General features: G+C 45.9%; 1 protein-coding gene across 1 annotated transcript in view; it reads left to right on the top strand.

The window, feature by feature from the left end:
• DNAH14 (dynein axonemal heavy chain 14) overlaps positions 1-25,043 on the top strand; it is a 551,687-nt gene that overhangs the window by 108,142 nt on the left and 418,502 nt on the right. Inside the window, exon 10 of the mRNA XM_043511487.1 lies at positions 16,200-16,262. Within this exon, the coding sequence (XP_043367422.1) occupies positions 16,200-16,262 (63 nt within the window). The remainder of the gene's footprint in view (positions 1-16,199; positions 16,263-25,043) is intronic.

Below are 25,043 nucleotides of genomic sequence, written 5' to 3'. Positions count from 1 at the left end.
TATGTATTAAAGATAAAGCAAAATCTTTGGTACTAAAATTGTCTGTTCTTCCGATTTGTTATTGTGGATGCACAATAGTTTACACTGCCATAGTTAAAGGTTGAGTTGAACATTTCACTTAAAGGCTTCTAGTAAAGAATTCTTAAACAATTCCCAATAATCATTTGCATTTTTCTGATTAAATTATTCTTCACAGTTGATTTGGCTCATAATTGTTTTCAGCTTTGTGAAATTGGCCCTTCTAAGTTATCAAATATATATATTACCGGTCTGGACTTTATTCTGGTTTCACATTATAAATGTGATCAAGTCATAATCTCCTGTACCTTAAGCTATCATTAATTTTTAGTTCTGTGATTAATTCCTCTGTATCTCTTAGGCCTAATCTGATACAGAATCCCCTCATATTGGCTGCAACACTTTTTGAGTTGGGAAATTAACTATAAGAAGAAATTCCATGGATGTTTTAGTAGCGGCAGCATGAAACCTCCAGCATATGTTGCTCAAATTGAAGTACAAAGATTAAGCAGTTTTTTCCCTTACAAATTGTAGATAAGTGCACAAGGAATCAATCAGTGTGTTCCCAAATGTGATATGGTAGTCTGTAGCAGGCACCAACTAAAATGCCAACTTTATGGCAGATAAATGCTTTATCTGTTAGGACATTGATCCATAAGTATTCAGGATCATTTTCTTCTGCACTATTGGTGATTCAAACAGGTAATGTCAGTTTTAACATGGGGTGCCGTTCTTCCTCCCCTTTTGTTTACTCAATCCTTCCTAAATAGGTAATAGCTGTTGATTTTAACATTCCAGTCATATGATTTATTCCACCAGGTCTCAGTAATACCAACTATATCTAATTTATGCTCATAAATGAACAATTCCAATTCCTCTTGTTTGTTATCCAGCCTCCTAGTACTGGTGTATAGTTAGTTAAACTATTTCTTCTCTTCATGTCCTTCGGTTCCTTGACTAATTTTGTTCTCGATATCTCTATTCTGTTCTGAGAGCTTATATCTTCCCTATTTTTACACTCATGTTTTATTAGTTTAACTCCTTCCTGACTACTCTATCCAGCCTGTTCCTGAAGCAGTTGGTTCCCCTTCTACTGTGGTGGAGGCAATCCAGTATATACAGCCCTCTTTCCCAACAGAATGTGAACCAATGTTCTAGAGAACCAAAGTCCTCCACAATTTACTTAGTCAGTGGTTCATTTCCAGAATCTTCTGCCTTCTTTCTTCCTTCACTTGCAGGAAAGGCAGGATCTCAGAGAAAACCTTCTTCTTCAGCCCACTTCTGAGTTCTGTTATCTGTGAGATAGTCTGTGACTCAGTGTCGTTAGTGCTGATGTGTACCATCACCAGTGGATGCTTGTCCAATGACTTCAGAAGCCTATCCAATCTTAGAGTTGTGTCTTGAGTCGGGAAGACAGCATGCCATTCTCTTGTCTGCTTTTCCCTTACAGAATGTTCTTTTGATTAGTTGAGTAATGAATCCCCAGCAAGGATACTCTGTCTTCCTTGGATGGTTGGAGATTTCTTCGTGGGCAAGCTTGATTTTCTTACAGGGTGGGCCGAGGTGGCATCCACAGGTGTGTCTTGTACATCTCTCTGTTCCCTGGACCGGCTGAATCTTGAGAAGTATTATCCGTATTTTCCACGTTGAGGATCTGGTGTTGATTGAAAAGTACTAGCTGTGTGGAATTTCTCCCGGTTGTCTTCTCCTTGGTGGCCACAGGCTGCACATCCTCATCTGTGTCTAGCCATATGGAATGCCATTGAGACCTCTTGCGTCTGATGGCCACAAACTTCTAGGCCTCCTTTGATATCCTCTGTCTTCGACTCCTCGGTGGCCAGCTCCTTTCTTCCTTGAGCCTGGGGTATTGGTATTTTCTGAACCTGGCTGTCTTGGAACTCTTCAACTTCTCTGATTCTTAGTAATGTCTGTACTTGCCCTTCTAGTCCAAGAATCTTTCACCAATTTGAAACTTCATTAACAGGAAGTCCCTTCTGGCTGCAAGCAGGAAAGAAAACATGGCCATTGAAGGTCATCAGCACTTTTTTTTTTTGGTAACCTTCTTCAAATTGCACATTAATATAGCATTGACTTGGAAGGAAAGCCTCTCTCTCTCTTTCTAAACTAACTCCAAAACTCTCTGGTTAGCTGTCTCTCTTTGTGTCTCTCAAGTTTGCCTAGTAAGTGAATTTTTATACCAAGTCTCCCTGCTTAACTCAGCTTAGTTCTGTCCTTCACCACCAGACACTTCAGACAGTGGGACTGATGCAAAAGCTTCAAGGGTCAGAGCCTCCCAGCCCTTACCAAGGCACCAACAAACAGACCCATCTCAGGTGTTTTATGCCGGGGGCCATGCACCACCCTTGCAACCCTTACACAGAGAACAAACAACCTACCTACAGATGGACCAAATGCACTACTCCCCAAGTCCTGCTACCTCCAAGCAGAGAGTCTGGAGGGACACCATTCAAAAGTCTGTTAGCTGGCCTTGTTACAGCTAAATGTTAAACATTTCTAAATATAGCCTTCAGTATCACATTTTTTTCCTCACTGTAGCTATATAACATGTCACAAACGCCACGCTTCATTTCCTTCACAAGGCGAAAGCCCCTTTTTACATTTAAAACTCAACCAAAACAGAGTTATTCACCTTATTTCTTGACTATCGTTGTCAGAGTTCTGAAGGCAACTCATGACTCTTAGGAGGGTGGGCAGAAGAGCAAGGGAGGCAGTTTCATAGAGTAGAATTATATGGCAGAGACCTGATTGTCAGAATTGTTTCCTATCCACCTACAGTGCCAATATAAGCATGATTAATGAGATTTCAGGAGTATAGCCTGATATAATAAGTAGTGAGGGTTGTTCCAGTGTGTAACTCTGCCATGTACAAATAATGTTTTCTGCAGTTCAGTGTATTGCACAATTCTGATTTGTGTGGGCTATTCCTCTCTTGTTTGCAGTGTCTGAAGTACAGGATGATCTAGTCATGCCCCCTTCCGTGGGCTGCTCCCAGATCTTCTGCCTCTGCAACGGTAGTGAAATGGTTCATTTGTGCCCAACTTTTCTTAGCCAACTTATTAGTTTATCCATTTGTTTCAAGTAATAGCACCATCCTTTTTTCACAAGTGATGGTTCCTATGTGTTCCATAGTGTGTATTCAGGTACTCCATGTGCCTCATACTGGCAATTTAAATAATGTCCATTGGTCTGTGCATGTACCCCTGCTCTCCTCATGCTCTGTATGGAGCATATTAAGGGCGGAGTGGACTGACCGTCCTTCCAGTTCCTTCTTACAGCCACATGGCTTGAATTAGAACCTCCCGAGTTTCTCCTGTTTCTTCAGCCTTGTCTTCAACCTTTTTATCTTTAAAAGTGTAAAGATTTTAGTAATATAGTTAATATTTAATTAGATTCTCCACCAAGAGGAACTCTCCATGTCCTCCCCCATAGCTCCTCAGCTCCAAGTATGGGAATTAATCTACGCTCAGAAGACCAGGGTATAAAAACTGTCTCTCCCATCTGTGCTCCTTCTCAGTAAGCAACATCCACCAATGCTGCTTTTATTGCTTTGGGGAAGCGCATATGTCTGCCAAGTGCAGTATTTGTTGCTCGTTCTCTAGGTGTACCTAGCTGGTGTGGGAATTTCCACTTAAAAAGCACGTCACAGAAAAGGCTACTAGGCCCTGGTCTGACCCTCTCCTATACGTTGGCAAGAGTCCGCAAGATGTGCACCTCCTACCATGAGGCCTGACCTAGAAGCAAGGGAGATCACAGTCTCATCAGGAGAGCAGGGAACACTTTCATGAATACAAGAGAAGATCCCCCTTTAAGTTTATTCCACAGAGGACTGATTCGATCCTGTCCAAGTTGGGGAAGTCTTCATGCCCAGCCCCTAAAGACTTAGACTGTCCATAATCCCAGGGCCATAATAAAAAGGCTCATAAGAATAGGGCTTCATTGGTACCAGATTGCACTGCCGGTAACCATACCTGTCATATTGCCCAGGTCGGAAGACCAAGGACTGCCAGTACTGATGAAAAGTATCTGTTGGGAACCTCCATCGTCGACAACATATAGATCTGCCAACCCAGAGCATCCCTACTTTGGCTCCATCAGTATGGGCAGAGAGAACCCCAAACAATGCAGGGAGAGCAAAGAGACATACCATCCCAAAGGACATCTTTGTTCTTTCAGATCTGCAATCTCCCCAGTTGTTAAGACCATCCCTCACCAGGGAGAGTTTGATACCACCAGGGGATATGGGCTATGGAATAAATCTATCTCCCATCCCCTATACTAGCTACATCTTTCTTCCATCGGAACTGTCGGCCCCACATTTTAAACCAGATCTGGCCTTTTTGTCATTAGGAGAATTAGAGCTACCAAAGGAACCATCATCACCACCTCCAAGGGAGATCAGTGCAGGCAGGAGATCGAGTCTCCTGGAACCAGCCTCCACCCAAACACACCCCTCAAAATTGGTAGTACCCCATGAGAACCTCCACAACCCACCTTCAGTCCCTCCTGTTGGGGCCCATGGAACTCATGTGCACAATACCCAGGGTCAGAACGATCTCATAGGAAGTCATTCCACCCCCAGCCCTTCAAGAGAACAACCAAAGCTTTCTTGCGACCATGTAGAAGAGGAGAACTAGAAGTTGGATCTACCATTTCCACTAGTACCAGCACAACTATCTTCCCCATCTCCTATTGTCTCAACTTCGCCATCCCTTCTGGATGGCTCAAGCAGTTTTGAGAGCTGCTGTGCAGGGTGGTGGAGGAAATTCAAATCTGCCTAGAGGAGGTACAGGATACACAACACAAGATCCAAGACATCCTACAACCCACAGGATCTAGCTGTTTATCACTAGTGAGTTTATGAACCGCCTTGTAAAAGACAGAGGGCAAAAGCCATGATACCGTTTATCTTCCAAGTCAACCACATCAACCCAACCTTACCTCCTGGCAAAAAAAAGATACTTTTGACCAGAAGCTCTGGAGTTGTGAACCACTGTTGTTGCTGTCTCCACGGAATCTTCCTATCACTCTTTTCCCACAACTGGAGTGCAATAACAATGGACATGTGGGTGCTAGATATCATCCATTCCAGCTATCTACATCATCCAGTTTCTCTCTGTATCCCCTCAAAAAAAAAACCTTCCCTCTCTCCTCGTCAGGGACCCATTTTCATAAGGAGCTCCTCGGCCAAGAGGTAGAATCTCTCCCCTCCAATGGGGAGTGATAGAGTGGGGTACTTCAAAATCAAAAAGAAGGGTTCTATTTGAAATATTTCCTAGTTCCCAAGAGAAGGGAGGGTGGAGGCCCATTTTTGATTCCCCCACCCCCCAATTATAATTCTGTTTGGTTACACTGGCATTGATAATACCTTTCTTGCAAAAGAATACATGTTTCACAGCTCTCATTATGAAAGATGTGTACTTTCATGTGCAAAATTACCCCATGCACAAAAGATTCCTTAGCTTTAAGGTGGGTCCTGAGCACTGGTCAATTCAAGGTGCTTCCATTCAGTATACCAACTACACTAAGCATCTTCACCAAAGAGTTTCTAGTAGTAACACCATAGTTCAGATGAAGCAGCTTCACTATCTTCCCATACTTAGATGATTGGCTTCTCATTGGCAGGATATGTCTAGAAGTACTGCATCAACCTCATCCCTGCTTCAGCACCTTTCATCCTAACAGTCTGTGAGATATTGGAAAAGTCTGTCCTGTTCCGATGCAAACTATAGATTTCATAGGAGCAATGTTGCACTCAGTCAGGGTTCAGGCTTATCTCCCGATGAAAAGTTTTCACTTTACATGCAACCTGATAGGCCAGGTTACGTGCAACCCTCAAATGTCAATCTGGATTTGCCTTTCTCTCCTGGACCACTTGGCATCATGCACCACTGTTGCACTGTTTGTCAGACTCCAGCTCTGTTACCTGCAGATTTGGCCCTGAACAATTTGTATTAAGCAAATACAGCATGAATACCATAGTAACAACCTGTACCATGTTGAGGACCTCACTAACTTGATGGAAAGATCCTAAACAAGTTTGTGTGCATTTTCTTTTCCTATCACCCGTACCCAACAAGTAAATAATTGTAGATTCTTCCCTGACGGGCTGGTGAGTGCTCATGGACAGTCAGCTTGGGACATTGTGGTGCCCCAAGAGACCACAATGCACATCAGTCTTCTGGAACTCTGAGAAACTTGCAAAGCTTTTTTTACCATTCATTCAGTCTACTCCTCCCCTCCCCCCCGCCGCCAAAGAAGCTGCAACTCCAACCCAGAAAAGCCTCATCTGGAGACCCAGAGCAGTGTGGGGAGAGATTCCAAGGAGAGAGACTCGCAATCCAGGAGGGTATATCCTGGGACAGAACAGGACTGCAAATTAAAAATCCCGTCCTCGATCCCTAACCCTAAAGTAGGTCTTAAATTTTCTGGGGAGAGAAGCAGCGTTCATACTCTACTTCCCTTCTCCCCAGCTTGAATCAGGGAAATTTCAGTGATAATACCCCATGTCCCAGGCAGGCGGAGTGGGACTACAAAGAGGAGGACATTGAGGGAGACAGACCCAGAGGGCTCAAGGTGCTGAATAAAGACCATGTCCTGGCTTTAGCCAGGCAGAAATACCTGGAATGCCAACCAAAAGGGCAAAAAAAATCCAAGAAGAGCAAGAAGGAAAATAACAAGGTAAAAAAAAAACCCAAAGAGATATTTGTCTTACACAGACATCACCTCCTCGACTGAGGAAGGGGAGCTCTCAGATTCAGATACTGAGCAACACATGGAAAAAAAATGCAACTCCCCTCCCTACCCCCCAAAAGTTTAAACCTATGTACAAAAAGGTTGCATCCACAATCCAGATCTAGCCTGAACAGGCATTAGAGGATAAGCCTGAAGGCAAATACCTGCTTTCTAAATTCTCGCCTAAGATTGTAATCCTGCTGCAACCATCCTTCAAGGATGTGATCAGAGAGAAGTGGGATACTGCTAATAGGGGAAAAAGCATAAGCAGGAATTTACTTGGATATTACAAGTTGCAAGAGCCAAAAAAATGCCATTATGGATCTACCAAAGGTTGATGTTGAGGTGGCATCTCTAGCAAAAGACATAGTAATCTCATCTCAAGTGTATTTCTTTCCTAAAGATCCCACCTGATAGAAAGGTGGAAGCTACCTTTGAGGCGTTGTCAGACAGCCTCAGATCATCCCTGGTGGCTACATTCTTCACAAGAGTCTGTGTCCTGGCTGGATATCCTTAAGACTGGGAAGGATGGAGGCTTCCGGTCTACACTTCAGAACATTTTCTTGGCAACAGCCTTTATGGCAGATGCCTCAATGGATGCAATGAGATTTTCAGCCGAGTCCATGGTATCCAGTTCAGCAGACACCTCTAGCAAACATCTCATCTAGCTTTGTCCCAGGAAGTTGATGCTCACTGCAAACAAATTCTGTGATCCTCTAAATTCACAGGCCCTCTCTTCTTTTGGGGGAAAAACTAGATAAAATAATGACAAAGTGCTGCCAAACTGAAACAGACCCTCTCTGCCACACTCGGTACTCTGAGGGCCCACAAACCCAGCAACAGACAAAAACTTTCCTGTTGCCTATCCTCTTGGCAAAGGTACCAGAGGAAAGAAGACAGGTTTATCAGGGAAAACCCTGGAACTGGGAATCCGGTGGAAAATCTAGAGTTGGATCCATCATTCTAAGAGCTCATTATGAAAACAAATGAATGTGCCTCCACCCAGACCTGAGTGTAGGAGGCAGAATTTCCCACTTATCAGGAGAATGGTTTCTGTCGACCAGAGACAAGTAGACAAGAAAGGTAGTGAGTTGTGGCTACTCTCTCAAATGGAGGGCCCCACCCGTCTCTTCATCCAGTCCCCCTTCTTGAATGACCCCATCAAATGCAAAATGGTGTTAATAAATTCTCACATTTTCTGGGCATAGGAGCAATAGAAAGGGCTCCCTCAGAAGAAGGATTCTTAGGTCTACACTCTGTTTTCTTAATTGTCCAGAAGCATAGGCTGAGGTGTGGGGCAGCAGGTCAGAGCCATCCTGGGTCTCAAATAGTTCAACAAATAGATCTGTGGATCTTGCAGATGTATATATCCACATTCCCATTCGACCATGCTACTACAGATTGCTGAGATTTACTTGCATCACTGCCAACTACCAGTACCAAATACTTTCTTTTGACTTTTTTGTCAGCTCCCAGGGTCTTTAACAAGATGCTTGTGACAATAATAGCCAGACTGAGGTGCCAGGGCACTCACTTGTATCCCTTCCTAGATGACATCTTCATCAGAACTCCAACCCAAGCAACAGAACACAGTGCCACAGTCCAGTCTTTGGATTTGCTTGAAGCATATGGATTTGTGATAAACACCAAGAGTAGCTGGGAATATAAATAGACTTCTGTGGCAAAGGTCTATCCATCGCCAGACAGATTTCACAAGGTACAGAACCTGATATCCAGTTGGTAAAATGTTCAAGTCTGACCATAGCTCAATGTCTACAACTAATGGGCTGCCTGGTTTCATGTATAGGAGTCACCTCATGGACCATGTCTGGTGCCTCCAGGCCTTTCTCCTGAAAATATTGAAAGTTTCAGCATAATGCATGCAAGGTTCTGAACCAGGTGCTAATTTCTCTAAAATGGTGGGCAGTCTCACAGAACATTGCAAAGGTCTACCCTATATCTTCCAGGTGCACAGGTACTCACAATTGATGCTATCCTGAAGGGATGGGGAATGAATTTGGGGCACAGAAAAATGCAAGGTACCTGGAACCCCAGGGGAAATCAATCAAATGGCAGACTGGCTCAGGAATGCACAGTCAACAACTCAAAATGGTGCTTGAATTAGTAAATCTGCAGTATGATTTTTCAATAGCTCAGTCTTCTGGCAGTCAACCTATTAGCCAATCATAAGAACACATGGTGTCCAAAGTATCTCACAGGGATGCAGATGCCAAATCTCTGGTGATGGAGCTCTTTTGCACAGATGGCTACAAGGCCTGCCATATGCTTTCCGCTTTCCATTTCTAGGAAAGATGATCCTGTAGATAAGTCGAGGCAAAGGCAATAGGATGCTAACTCCTTGTTAGCTAAGGAGATTGTTTCTTCAATCTGATTGAATTGAAATTGGAGCCACCAGTGTAGATTCATAGATACTAAGGTCAGAAGGGACCATTCTGATCATCTAGTCCGACCTCCTGCACAGCGCAGGCCACAGAATCTCACCCACCCACTCCTGTGAAAAACCTCACCCATGTCTGAGCTATTGAAGTCCTTAAATCATGGTTCAAAGACTTCAAGGAGCAGAGAAGCCTCCCTCAAGTCAACCATGCCCCATGCTACAGAGGAAGGCGAAAAACCTCCAGGGCCTCTCCAATCTGCCCTGGAGGAAAATTCCTTCCCGACCCCAAATATGGCAATCAGCTAAACCCTGAGCATATGGGCAAGATTGACCAGCCAGATACCCAGGAAAGAATTTTCTATAGTAACTCAGATCCCATCCATCTAATATCCCATCTCAGGGGATTTGGCCTATTTACCCTGAATATTTAAAGATCAATTACTTACCAAAATCCCATTATCCCATCATACCATCTCCTCCATAAACTTATCGAGTAGAATCTTAAAGCCAGATAGATCTTTTTTGCCCCCACTGCTTCCCTTGGAAGGTTATTCCAAAACTTCACTCCTCTGATGGTTAAAAACCTTCGTCTGATTTCAAGTCTAAACTTCCTGGTGGCCAGTTTATACCCATTTGTTCTTGTGTCCACATTGGTTCTGAGCTGAAATAATTCCTCTCCCTCTCCTGTATTTATCCCTTCTGATATATTTATAGAGAGCAATCATATCTCTCCTCAACCTTCTTTTAGTTAGGATACACAAGCCCAGCTCCTTAAGTCTCCTTTCATAAGACAGGTTTTCCATTCCTCGGATCATCCTAGTAGCCCTTCTCTGAACCTGCTCCAGTTTGAATTCATCCTTGTTAAACATGGGAGACCAGAACTGCACACAGTATTCTAGGTGAGGTCTCACCATTGCCTTGTATAACGATACTAAAACCTCCTTATCCCTACTGGAAATGCCTCTCCTGATGCATCCCAAAACCGCATTAGCTTTTTTCACAGCCATATCACATTGGCAGCTCATAGTCATCCTATGATCAACCAATACTCCAAGGTCCTTCTCCTCTTCCATTACTTCTAATTGATGCGTCCCCAACTTATAGCTAAAATTCTTGTTATTAATCCCTAAATGCATAACCTTACACTTCTCACTATTAAATTTCATCCTATTACTATTACTCCAGTTTACAAGGTAATCCAGATCCTCCTGTATAATATCCCGATCCTTTTCCGAATTGGCAATACCTCCCAGCTTTGTATCATCTGCAAACTTTATTAGCACACTCCCACTTTTTGTGCCAAGGTCAGTAATAAAAAGATTAAATAAGATTGGTCCCAAAACCGATCCCTGAGGAACTCCACTGGTAACCTCCCTCCAACCTGACAGTTCACCTTTCAGTAGGACCCGTTGCAGTCTCCCCTTTAACCAATTCCTTATCCACCTTTTGATGTTCATATTGATCCCCATCTTCTCCAATTTAACTAATAATTCCCCATGTGGCACAGTATCAAATGTCTTACTGAAATCTAGGTAAACTAGATCCACTGCATTTCCTTTATCTAAAAAATCTGTTACTTTTTCAAAAAAGGAGATTAGGTTGGTTTGGCACGATATACCTTTTGTAAAACCATGTTGTATTTTGTCCCATTTACCATTGACTTCAATGTCCTTAACTAATTTCTCCTTCAAAATTTTTTCCAGGACCTTGCATACTACAGATGTCAAACTAACTGGCCTGTAGTTACCCGGATCACTTTTTTTTTCCTTTCTTAAAAATAGGAACTATATTAGAAATTTTCCAATCATTCGGTACTATTCCTGAGTTTACAGATTCATTAAAAATTCTTGCTAATGGGCTTGCAATTTCAGGTTCCAATTCCTTTAATATTCTTGGATGAAGATTATCTGGGCCCCCCGATTTAGTCCCATTAAGCTGTTTCAGTTTCGCTTCTACCTCTGATATGGTAATATCTACCTCTATATCCTCCTTCCCATTTGTCATGCTACCATTATCCCCAAGATCCTCTTTAGCCTTATTAAAGACTGAGGCAAAGTATTTGTTTAGATATTGGGCCATGCCTAGATTATCTTTAACCTCCACTCCATCCTCAGTGTTAAGCGGCCCCACTTCTTCCTTCTTAGTTTTCTTCTTATTTATATGGCTATAGAACCTTTTACTATTGGTTTTAATTCCCTTTGCAAGGTCCAACTCTACTCGACTTTTAGCCTGTCTCACTTGATCCCTACATGTTCTGACCTCAATTAGGTAGCTTTCCTTGCTGATCCCTCCCATCTTCCACTCCCTGTATGCTTTCTGCTTCTTCTTAATCACCTCTCTGAGATGCTTGCTCATCCAGCTTGGTCTACAACTCCTTCCTATGAATTTTTTCCCCTTTCTTGGGATACAGGCTTCCGATAGCTTCTGCAGTTTTGATTTAAAGTAATCCCAGGCCTCCTCTACCTTTAGATCCATAAATTCTTCAGTCCAATCCACTTCCCTAACTAATTTCCTTAATTTTTGAAAGTCATCCCTTTTGAAATCAAAAACCCTAGTTGCAGATTTATTTTTGTTAATCCTTCCATTTAGTTTGAACTGAATTAGCTCATGATCACTTGAGCCAAGATTGTCCCCTACAACCATTTCTTCTATGAGGTCCTCGCTACTCACCAAAATTAAATCTAAAATGGCATCCCCTCTAGTCGGTTCAGCAACTACTTGATGAAGGAATCCATCAGCTATCGCATCTAGGAAAATCTGAGCCCTATTATTATTACTAGCACTGGTCCTCCAGTCTATATCTGGGAAGTTAGTCTCCCATGATCATGCAGTTTCCATTAGTATTTACTTTATTAAAGACATTAAAAAGGGCTCTATCCATATCCAAATTAGATCCCGGAGGTCTATAGCACACCCCAAGCACTATCGTAGGAGAGGCTTTATTAGTTTTCTTCCCCAATGTAATTTTTGCCCAGACGGACTCTATCTTATCCATTGCATCGCTTCTTATTTCTTTACATTCTACCTCATCATTGATATACAATGCTACTCCACCCCCTTTACCTTTGTTTCTGTCTTTCCTAAAGAGCACATACCCTTCAATACCTGTAGTCCAGTCATGACTACTATTCCACCATGTTTCTGTTATCCCTATGATATCTGGTTTCACTTCCTGCACCAGTAGCTCTAGTTCCTCCATTTTGTTACCTAGACTCCTCGCATTGGTGTACAAACATCTTAATTTTTGCTGTTTGACCTCGCTCACATTTTGTACCCTATTAGGCACAGTCATTCTACATCCAGTATAACCTATTAGACGAGTATCCACACCGCCCTCCCTCCTTATATACATTCTCCTACTCACGGCTGTATCCTTTCTTACTTCATCTTCTTCCCTCTCAATGCTAAAATCTGGCGTGGAGATTTTCTGGACATCTCCCCCCAATTCCTAGTTTAAAGCTCTCTTTATCAGTTGTGCCAGCCTCCATCCTAGAAGTCTATTTCCTTCCCTACTGAGATGAAGTCCATCCCGAGAGAACTGACCTCTGTCCGTGAATGCCTCCCAGTGGTCATACATCCCAAAGCCCTCCTTATAGCACCACTGCCTAAGCCATCTGTTGACAGTCATAATCTTGTCAGACCTTTGTTGCCCTTCTCTAGGAAGAGGAAGGATCCCGCTAAAGATCACCTGAGCCTCAATTTCCTTAAGCGTCTTCCCCAGCCTAGCATAGTCTCCCTTAATACTTTCCAGCGAGAATCTAGCCGTATCATTTGTTCCCACATGAAGGATAATTAGGGGATTCTTTCCCGCTCCCTTTAGGATCCTTTTCAACCTCAGGTCTACATCCTGTATCTTAGCACCCGGAAGACAGCACACCCTTCTATTCTCAGGATCAGCTCTAGTTACAGGCCTGTCTATTCTTCTCAATAAAGAGTCCCCGATCACATAGACCTGCCTTTTCCTGGTGACAGTGCTATTCTCCAGTGTCTCCCCTGTTCTCTCTGGCTGCAAGTTCTTTCCATTCCTATTTTCCCTTACAATCTTCTTCAACCCATCCTGTATCCTCCTGGGGCTCATATTTGGTGTAGTCTCCCTTGACTCTTCCCCTTTTTCTATAGGGCTAGCCTCTCTTCTCTTCTTCCTTACCCTTCCACCTTCAACAAGTACCTGCTGAGCCCCTTCTTCATTTTCCAACTCTGCAAACCTGTTCCTAAGCTCTATTTCTCCTTCACTAGCCTGTCTTTTTCTCTGCCTGGTTCTTTGAGTCACATGTTTCCACTGACCACTTTCCTCATCCAGTCTCTCCTCAAAATTCCCCAGCCCTGGTTCCATCTGTGAGTCTGAGCTTTTCCCTTCAGATACCTCATATCTTTGCTCCATCATCTGCTCAAATCCCTTCCTAAACTCAACCAGACTTTCCACCTGCATCTCCAAACCTCGGATCTTTTCCTCCATCAGCTCTATCAGACGGCATTTCATGCAGAAAAAACTCTTACCGGTTCCCCCCTCCAGGATCAGGTGCATACCACAGCTTCCACATCCAGTCATCCTCAATGTGTCTTTCACTGCAGGAGTCACTCCCACAGCTGCCTCTGTATCTGTCATCTCCTTCCCACCTAAATCCTGTTAATCTGGGAAACACAAGCCACACCAAAGAGACCACCCCCCCAGCAAAAGCAAACCCCAAACAAGCACCACAATCCAAACTCCCACTCAAACTCCCCTGTTTAGAGCTCTGTTTGCTGGCTCCTGTGCCGCTGCAGCTGTCTGTGCCGCTGCCTGACTGGCTGGCTACCTTTATAGGGCCCCTAGTCAGAAGCCCCACCCCCTAGGCAGGGCTCAGCTGCTCTCTCAGCACAAAGCCCCACCCCCTAATCAGGCTCAGCTGCTCTCCCAGCACAAAACCCCTACACACACACACATACAAATACTAAAAATACAAAACCAAGTACAACTACCTTCTCCTCCAACAGAACTCCCACTTAAACTCCCCTGTTTAGAGCTCTGTTTGCTAGCTCCTGTGCCGCTGCAGCTGTCTAGTGTAGCTACCGGCGAGACTAGACAACATTGACCAGGCCCCATTCTTTCATACAGACCCAGACAGGCGCCTGCTGTCATCCTGGCTGTTGAGAGAGAGAGAAGCTTAGCTATGCTAAGATTATCCTACGAAGTGATTGGAACGCTACTGTCTGGATGAGCCTCAATGCTAAAAGCCCAATCTTTCATTTTATTAGGTTTAACCCATAGGGTCAAGAACACGGCAAGAATCCTAGTGATCCTGGTATCCCAGGTATCCTGTGTTGATCGATTCTTTCCCACTACCCAGAATGCATGGGTTCACAGACAGACTCTTGAGCTGAAGAAGTATGTCATTTATTTGGTGCTTCAGTGAGTGATCAGTCCATTCAAACAAGGCACAGCACAGGTTTAAATGCAAGCGCACTGCCTCACTCATCCCTCGCCTTAAATACAGTGTTACAAAGTTATTCATTTATATATTTCATAAACACTTTTTCTGCCTTAGCACTGAGATTAGTTTGCTAACTCATTTGTTTACCTGATCACGTTGCTGTTTACATGATCAGATTGCTGGCTCAGCATTTTACCTGGCTGTTCTCTTTCCTTGCCAGACAAGCGTCTTTCCACATGTCCACATCTAAAGTATACGTTCGACATAGTGCATCATTGACTTTCTTTAGGAAAGAAAAAAAACCAGAAATTTCAGCCTAGATCCATAGTCTGCCAGGTATCCGCTATAAATAATATCCTATTTGCGGGATTGCTTGGTTCCTTGACCAAAACCCCTTAGGTATCCATATTTCTCAGAGCAGTCAGATTGGCTAAACCTGCAGTTAGACCATTTTTTCCCAGTTGGGAGATACCAATCACACATCTTTTTAAGCCACTGATATCAATATCTCCATTTTACCTATCCATTATAACCTGTTTTCTGGTCACCATCATGTCTGCTAGATGAGTTTTTGAACTGAAAGCTTCATCTATGCAGGACCCCCAGTATGTATCATGATGACAGGTTGGTGTGAAGAATCCCAAAATCACTCTTGCCTAAGGTGAATTCATCTTTCCATGTTTCACAGAAGACTGTCGTCCTTTCATTCTGTCCAAAGCCACAGCACCCAATAGAAAAGCTGTTAGCACACTTTGGGTGCTGGAGTACTAAAGAGCTATATCAAGCCTACTGCATCAACAAGAAGATTGGGCTTCTTATTTGTATTTCACATGAAGTGCCAAGTATCCAAGCTATTGCTAGGTAGGTGGATCAAGCTATGCATCATTCAGGTATGTAAAGCAACAGGTACTCTTTTCCAGAGTACCAGTGTCCAGGCATGCTCTAGTCTAAAGGACCTATGGTGACTTTGTGGGTGGAAAGAGCTTGTTTCCACTGCAGAGATCTACAGGGCAGCAACATGGTCCTATATTAACACCTTTATTAGAATACTAAAATCAACTTTCTGACCCCTGCAGAGGCTTTGGCAGGAGGGTTGTGCAGGTGGGAGTCTAATAATAGCATTACTACTTTGAGTGAGTAAGTCGGGAAAGGGGAACTTCCCAACTCATTCTGTTCTGTGTTGTTGTTTTTTTAATCCCTCTCTACTTTGGTTCACTGCTTGCTACTTCCGATACATATCAGAACTGTGGGAAATGTTGAGATGAAGAATGGTAAATTTCCTTTCTGCTAGCAGCATTCTCCAACAATTTTACCCTCCCTTCCTAGCCAAGGGACTGAATTTAATTTCAATATTCATGTTTGAAGGCCACAGCCTACAGTACATAGTTTATTAGCTGGTGTTTACTAACCATATTCTACAAGTTTTTATACAGTTTTGGAATTAATCATCTGGCAGCAGTCCAGAGATTAGGGGCCTGACTATCGCAGGCTGTGCTACAGCTTTGAACTGCTTTCAGAAACTGCACACAGGAGGGGGATATCCTACACATATCATAATTGTGGGAGATGCTCTATCAGTAAGGAAATTAGGTAAGGAATTTACCTTTGTTTGTTTCTAGAATGAAGACATATTTTTTCACCTGGAAAATCAATGTTCGAAGAGCTAAGACAATCAAGAGCAAGTAAGTTGCCATATGATCTGAATCAGTGACACAAGAAAAGGAGTACTTGTGGCACCTTAGAGACTAACAAATTTATTAGAGCATAAGCTTTCGTGAGCTACAGCTCAAATGCATCCGATGAAGTGAGCTGTAGCTCACGAAAGCTTATGCTCTAATAAATTTGTTAGTCTCTAAGGTGCCACAAGTACTCCTTTTTGCGAATACAGACTGACACGGCTGCTACTCTGAAAAGTGACAGAAGAGGGAACTGAATTCAGGCCTCCTCACGCATAGTCCCATGTTCTAACAGCTAAATCACACTGCCTCTCTATGGCTCCATGCTTCACTATGTAAACTAGAGCTAGAGGAGTGCCTGAGGGGTCAGGACTCACAGAATCATAGCACTGAAAGGACCTCAGGAGGACATCTAGTCTAGTTCCCTGCACTCATGGCAGGACTAAGCATTATCTAGACCATTCCTGACAGTTGTTTGTCTAACCTGCTTTTAAAAAAATCTCCAATGATGGAGATTCCACAACCTCCCTAGGCAATTTATTCCAGTGCTTAAGCACTCTGACAATTAGGAAGTTTTTCCTAATGTCCAACCTAAACCTCCCTTGCTGCAATTTAAGTCCATTGCTTCTTGTCCTATTCTCAGAGGATAAGAAGAACAATTTTTCTCCCTCCTCCTTGTAACAACCTTTTATGTACTTGAAAACTGTTATGTCTCCTCTCAGTCTCATTAAAATTGTCATTATCATATCATAATATCATCACTGGAAAGAATATGGAGTGCAGCGTCAAAGGTATGTTTAAGCTAATGGGGTAGTCTGAGGAGTCGGCACTGGTTCCAGAGGTTAGGCAATAGGTCATATGGTCAGAGCTGTGCACCATGAGCATGTGGTTAGAGCAGTGGTTCCCAAACTTGTTCCACAGCTTGTGCAGGGGAAGCCTCGGCCGGGCCGGGCCAGTTTGTTTACCTGCTGCATCCGCAGGTTCGGCCGATTGCGGCTCCCACTGGCGGCCAATACATCCTTTGGCCTGCGCTGCTTCCCGCAGCTCCCATTGGCCTGGAGCAGCGAACTTCGGCCAGTGGGAGCCGTGATCGGCCGAACCTGCAGACGCGGCAGGTAAACAAACCGGCCTTGTCCGGCAGTGGCTTTCCCTGCACAAGCGGCCGAACAAGTTTGGGAACCACTGGCTTAGAGGACCGAAGATAGGGACAGTGCATGGGCTCTGTTCAGACTCTGGAGGCTTAAAACACCTGGGGATTCAGCAGTTGGATCCCTGCTCAGTAGTTTGGCGAGGGAGAGCCTCTCTTTGCCACCTATGTGCGTGTCAGGGTGCAAGTGGGAGAAGGCTATATATGCTCTGTCCCTTCCTTTGCACATTCATGTGTGACTAAGCACAATCTAACCATAGTTAACATAGTCTGTCTTTACCTTATTTTCAGATACTTAAATGGGAAAGGCATTGGGAAGTCATTACTCAATTTTTAATCTGTATTTAAATTCAGGCATTTTCATTTATGTAAATAGGAGTTATGCATGATTAAAAACTGAATAAGAATTCCAAAGTTTTGCTGATTGATTATGGAAGCGAGAACATAATGGTGTCATTTATAATCTGTTAACTTCTGTAAAAGAGAGATAGCGGTAACATTTTTATAGTAATTATGCTAATTATATGTGAAGAAGGCACTGTCATTATAAGGCCCTCTTTTCCAATGCTAATAGCTAGCTGAAAACTTTACCGGTTGTGATTTTCTATTTTACTAGCAGCAGTTTGCCCAAATGCATATTTCTTTTGTGTGTGGAAAGATTGTCTTAATTATTTTGGGGGCACTGTCAGACTATCCAACTATAGGAAAATTGTACCTTTATTTTAAAAAAAAGTCAAATTTACTCTTGAATAACTGAAAAATGAATTATTTTCAAAATGTATCCTGCAACCATAGTACCTTGTACTTATTATTTGTATTACCATGATATTTAGTATTGCAATCACATCGCATCCCACAAGCTAACCCCTATTCCTCAACACACTTGGGCATCTGAGTAATCTTTTTTTGGTGATTAGTTCCACTAAACTCAACAGATGAAGGAAATGGAGGCCCTATTGAAGTCCGCATCGGCACCAGCTCCATGGAGAAAAATTAGCTGGTGCTTAGCACCCACCACCAGCCAAGCTTCTACTTCTCCTGCCCGCCCCCCAGTGCCTCTCCCCCGCTGGCAGCCCTGCTGATCACTCCTCCCCCTCCAGCCCAGTGTCTCCCACCTGCCACAAACAGCTGTTTCTTCAAGTGATCATATCCATTCCAATTAGGTGTGTGCGTGCCGCGTGCATGGATGTCAGAAATTTTTTCCCTTAGCAGCTCCCATTGGGATGGCAGGGGAGCCCCCTAGAGTGGAGCCCTTATGGTGGTGTATATAGTACCCTGCTGGCCCAACCCCCCTTCAGTTCCTTCTTACCGTCCGTGGCAGCGTTGGAATGTTCTCTCGCTTGCGAGTGATCCCTTAGCTTTCAGTCTTCTAGTTAGAGTTGTTCTTAGATAGTTATCAGTTAGTTAAATACCATTGTATTGGTGTCTGGAAGCTAGTTCCAGCACCAGCCTTGGGGCATGCCGAAAGCCCAGGGTTTCAAAGCTTGTGCCACATGCCGTAAGTCTATGCCTAACAGCGACCCCCTCGACTTCTATCTCCAGTGTCTAGGAGAGGCTCATCAGGCAGAGCGCTGCAAAATCTGCAAGTCCTTCAAGCTGCACACTAAGAAAGAGACTTTCGCCTTAAGCAGTTGCTAATGAAGGCCGCGTTACAGCCACCAGCCCCAGACCCACTGGCACCGGCTTCCTTTGTGTTAAGTGCCCTGGCATCTGTGTGCGATCCGGCACTGCCCAGGCACTGTAAATTGGCGGCACCGAGATGGGATGACCAACCTTGGCACCGGTCAACCTCTCCGGCACTGAATAAGCGTCACAAGAAAGGGGAAAGAGGGCACTCTCCCGAGAGAGCCGCTAAGCCACTTAAAGAAGCTTCCAGCACGCAAAGACAGATTGTGGGCCCAAGCCAAGAACTGGCACCATCAACTCCAGTGCCACAGGCCCTATTGAGTCTGGTACCCAGAGAATTTAGTTCCGACGAATGTCTGGAGGAAGTCCTGGAACACCTCTCCATGCCTGACACTTTCGAGGCAGCAAAAGACCTCATTGAGCTGTCAGCACCAGACCCCATCCCGTACAGGAAGAAGCCTCTGGCACCACCCAAAAGTGTGCCATCTAGAGGGAAGCCGGCAGTGGTGCGCCTCTCAAGGTCACAGTCTTGGCACTGCTCATGGCACTGTTCCAGTTTGAGCTCGGCATCCCACTACTCCCCAGCACTCGCGACCTAGCGCAAGGTTACGGCATCAGAAGTGAAACTACCACCAGTACCTGCGGACAACATGCTGGTCCATGACGCCGTCGGTCGCCCATCACCGGAGCTCGGCACCAACAACTCACCGGCACCGACAACTCACCAGCACCAAGTGAGAGGCACCGGTCCTGGTCCCAAGACTCCTGGTACTGTTCACTGTCCCGGTCAGCCAGGCAGCACTCCCCAGCCCGCACCTCGCAGCACCCTACGGCTGCTTATCGTTCAGCACCGCCCTGGTCTTCACTGTTGCATCCTCTGGCTCCAAGGCTGACTCTGGTCGCTCCAGCTATAGCAGACATCGGACTGTGGTCGGCAGATAATCTAACTCAGCATGGCAGCCACGGTGGCCTCCGACGGGTCAGTGGCCTTTCTGGACCCCATGGGCCTACCATCAGCAGCAGGGTACCATCTCCAGAGCCTCCAGGTCTGGGCGATGCCGTTCCAGGTCGCCACACAGACATGCATCAATGACAAGGGAGGCCGCTCTCTCCAGGCCGCCCCCAGACCCCAAAGAACAACCGGCGATGCCAGGCCCAATGCCCAAGGTGGTACCAAGCACTGTGTCGCCTTGAGAAGTGTCAGTCCAGTCTGGCCCTGAAGTGTCCCAGGCCTATGAGGACACACAGGAGGGTCTAGATGAGGGAAACCAGCAGCAAGTCGCGTCCTCTCTTCCCCAGACAAGGTTGTGGTGGGTACATCAGTCTCAGGACCGCCACCAATTGACCACCGGGCTCACCAGGAGCTGCTCCGCAGGATTTCCCTCCATATGGGCCTCCCGGCAGAAGAAACGGTCGAGCAGGAGGATCCGATGGTGGACATCTTGGCTCCCGAGTGTCCCTCTAGAGTTGTGCTCCCTCTCATAAAAACTATACAGACAAATTACAATACTATATGGCAAACCCCGGCCTACATCACACCGACAGCCAGGGGGGTAGAAAGGAACACTTCGTCCCTTCAAAGGGCTAAGAGTTCCTGTTCTGCCATCCAACTCCCTGGTCCCTAGTTGTTTCAGCAGTCAATGAGAAGGAACGACAGGGCCAACAAGCCTCAGCCCCGGAGGCCAAATATTTGGACCTTTCGTAGGAAGGTCTGCTCCGCCGGGGGCCTCCAGCTATGCATAGCCAATCAGCAGGCGATCCTTAATAGACAAAACTTCAACGCTTGGATAGCCATGTCCAAGTTTAAGGATCGCCTGCCCCAGGACTTTCACTCTGAGTTTGCGGCATTAATCGAGGAAGGAAAGGCGGTGGCTAAGACTTTGCTACAAGCCTTCCTCGATTGAGCTGACTCTGCGGTCAGAACCATTGCCCTGGGAGTAGTCATGTGACGCTCAGCGTGGCTCCAGGCATCGGGCCTCCCTCCAGAGGTCTAGAACACCCTCCAAGACCTCCCCTTCGAGGGCTCGGGCCTTTTCTCGAGCTGTACGGCCTTAAGGATTCCTGGGTCACTCTAAAGTCGCTAGGGATGCGTACGCCAGCAACCCAGAGAAAGCCCTTCAGGCCTTAGCCTCCACAGCAAAGGCAGTATCAACCCCACCCCAGACAGGAGCCATATCGCAGGTGGAGACAGCAGAATAACGTGCCTAACCAAGGCCAGAATATACCCGAGCCCGGAAACAAGCAAGGGTTTTGAAGGAGCGCTCGAGGACAGTGTACCAACCCAGTACCCGGATCCATCCCCTTGGTTTTTAAACAAGCTATCCCACTTCTACCGTGCGTGGTCCCATACAACATCGGACCACTGGGTCCTACTCCCTTCAGTTCTCCTTCCCTCCCTCCCACCCACCTTCCCCATCCCTTTTTAGGTACCCCTCTCACGAGCAACTTCTTATGCAGGAGGTTTGTTTGCTCCTCAAGATAGAGGCGGTGGAGGAGGTTCCACAGGAGCTAAGGGGAAAGGAGTTTTACTCCTGTTACTTCCTAATCTCCAAGGCAAAGGGGGGTCTTTGACCCATTTTAGACCTTCACAGACTCAATAAATTTGTGGTCAAACTCCGGTTCCATGTGGTCTCCCTAATCACTATCATTCCATTGCTAGATCCAGGAGATTGGAACGCTGCCCTCGACATGAAAGATGCCTACTTCCATATTGCCATTCATCCGGTGCACTGACGCTTCCTCTGGTTTGTCATAAACTAACATCACTACCGGTTCAAGGTTCTCCTGTTCGGCCTGTCCACAGCCCCCTGAGTATTCATGCATGGCGGTGGTGGTGGCCTTCCTCCGGAAAAGGTATGTTCAAGTGTACCCGTACCTCGACGACTGGCTACTGACAGGTCATTCCAAAGATGAAGTCCAGTCCCACATGACAGTGGTCATGGACACATTTCACAGACTACGTACCCAAATCGTCACTCATACATACCCACAGGATAGAGTTTATAGGGGCAATCCGAGACTCGGTACAGGCAAAAATGAGCCTTCCAGAGCCCAGGTTCCAAGCCATAGAGCAGATGGTCAAAACAATGCTTCAGTATCCCATCATGACAGTCAGGTGTTGCCTGCAGCTAATAGGGCATATGGCAGCATGCACGTATGTGGTCAAGCATGCCTGACTGAGACTCAGGTCCATACAAGCATGACTCGCACTGTCTTACCGTCCATACCGTGACCCCTTGGACCTTGTGGTGACGATCCTGGGACAGGTACTAGAATCCCTGCATTGGTGGCTGGACCAACCAGTGGTCTGTGCAGGGGTTCCCTCCGCCAAACCCCAACCTTCTCTGATGTTAGTAACAGACGCATCAGATCTGGGCTGGGGTGCACACGCAGGGGGAGGACACAAGGTTTGTGGTTGAGGGACGAGATACCTCTCCAGATCAACCTGAAGGAGCTCAGGGCGGTTTGTCTGGCCTGCAAGACTCTTCATGCCAGTTTGCAAGGTTACAGCGTGACAGTCCTGACAGACGACAACACCACCACCATGTTCTACATAAACAAACAAGGTAGAGCCTCCTTACCTTTTTGCCGTGAGGCTCTTCTTTTCTGGGACTTCTATATAGCCTGATCCATTCAGCTGGAAGCATCCTACCTTCCAGGGGTACGAAACGAGCTGGCAGATCACCTCAGCAGGTCATACCACATGCACGAGTGGTCAATCAGATCGGACATCTTACAATCAGTCTTCCAAAAGTGGGGTTATACTCAAGTAGACCTCTTCGCCACCAAGAGCAACCGGCAGTGCCCTCAGTTCTGCTCATTCCAAAACCACAGTCCAGGCTCGATTGCTGACGCGTTCCTAATACCATGGGGCGAGGGGCTAAAGTATGCCTTCCCTCCTATCCCATTCATCCACCGGGTCCTCCTCAAAATTCCCAGGGACAGGGCGATGGTAATAATGATTGCCCCATCTTGGCCAAGGCAGCATTGGTACACGACCCTCCTAGAGCTGTCCGTAGACGCCCCGATAGGCCTGTTCCTCTACCTGGATATGATCCCGCAGGACCATGGGCGCCTCCTCCACCTGAACCTGCAGTCTCTACATCTCATGGCTTGGAAACTCCATGGCTAAATCCCATGGAAAGCCAGTGCTCTCACTCAGTGAGACAGATTCTCCTCAGTAGTCGGAAACCTTCCACTCAGGCTACCTACCTGGCGAAGTGGAAAACCGTTTTTCTGCTGATGTGAACCCAAGCTCCTTCAACCATTCCAGGTTCCTATCCTGGTTTATTTTAGGCTACCTCCTACACCTTAAGCAACAGGGTCTGTCCCTTTCCTCTGTCAGAGTTCACCTGGTGGCCATTTCAGTTTTCCATCCAGGGGAGTCTGGGCGCTCGATGTTTTCAAATTCCATCGTGGGGCAATTTCTCAAAGGGCTGGAGAGAGTGTTCCCATACTCTCGCCCGCCAGTCCCAACCTGGAACCTGAATTTGGTCCTCTCTAAATTCATGAGCCCACCATTTGAGCCCCTGGCCACTTGTTCCCTCCTCTACCTTTCTTGGAAGGCAGCGTTCCTGGTGGCTGTTACATCTGCAAGGAGGGGTGTCCGAGCTGAGAGCTCTCACCTCCGAACCCCCTTACATGGTGTTTCATAAGGACAAGGTGCAGCTTAGACCACACCACAAATTTCTCCCCAAGGTGGTATCCCAATTCCACATGGGTCAGGACATTTGCTTGCTGGTGTTCTTTCTAAAACCCCACACGAGCCCGAGACACCGCAGCCTGCACACACTGGATGTCCGAAGAGCCTTGGCATTCTGCATAGAGCGCACGAAACCTTTCCGCAAATCAAACCAATTGTTCATCGCCATAGCTGATAGAATGAAGGGCCTTCCTGTCTCTGCGCATCACATCTCATCCTGGATCACAGACTGCATTTGCATGTGCTACGAGCTGGCCAAGGTCCCAGCCCCAGTGATTATGGCCCATTCAACTAGAGCGCAGGCATGTTCGACTGCCTTTCTGGCTCAGGTCTCCATCCAGGAGATCTGCAAAGCAGCCACCTGGTCTTCAATGCACACATTTACAGCCCACTGTGCTGTTAAACAGGCCAGAGATGATGCGGCGGTCAGCAGAGCTGTTCCATGACTCCTATCCTCCTCCAATGGTAAGCTTGGAAGTCACCTAATTGGAATGGATGTGATCAACCACTCGAAGAAGAAAAGACTGTTACTTATCTCTTGTAACTGTTCTTTGAGATGTGTTGTTCATGTCCATTGCAATACCCACCCCCATCTCCTCTGTCTCAGTCAACGGCAAGAAGGAACCAAAGGGGGGTCGGGCCGGCAGGGTACTATATACACTGCCATAAGGGTGCCACACTAGGGGACTCTCCTGCCGTCCTGATGGGAGCTGCTAATGGAAAAAGTTTCCAACATCCGTGCACGTGGTGCATGCACACCTAATTGTAATGGACGTGAACAACACATCTTGAAGAACAACAGTTATGAGAGGTAAGTAACCGTCTCTTTGCATGGCAGGTCAGCTCTAGGAGGGAGGAGGAGGAGTGGGGATGGGGCATGCTCAGAGGTGGGGGCAGAAAGAGGTGAGGCGGAGCAGGGGCAGGAAGGGTCGGGGGCTTCGGGGAAGGGGTGGAAAGGGGACAGGGTCTGGGCGGGGGGCGGAGGGGGTTTGAGCACCCCCTCTGGTAGAGGGGAAGTCTGCAACTATGATAGGAGCTTTGATTATTCACCAGCATAAAGTTACTCTTGGGTATAAGTATTTGCAGGCTCTTGGCCTATGATGAATTAGACCATGTTAGTTCTTGGATAGGAAACCTCCAAAGAACATCAGGATGCGTCATTTGGTGGCATTCTTCCCTCATAATTGGGGTTTGAGATCTTCATGTAATATGGAAGATATTGTAGAAGTTCAAATTGTTCCAGTCGTTACTGATTAAAAAAATTGTTTCCTACAGCTTTAGGCCCTGATCCAAAGCCCTTTGGAATCAATGG

This window comes from Dermochelys coriacea, chromosome 3 (genome assembly GCF_009764565.3).
Source record: "Dermochelys coriacea isolate rDerCor1 chromosome 3, rDerCor1.pri.v4, whole genome shotgun sequence".
Lineage (NCBI taxonomy): Eukaryota > Metazoa > Chordata > Testudines > Dermochelyidae > Dermochelys > Dermochelys coriacea.
This window is presented reverse-complemented; position numbering and strand designations above follow the sequence as displayed.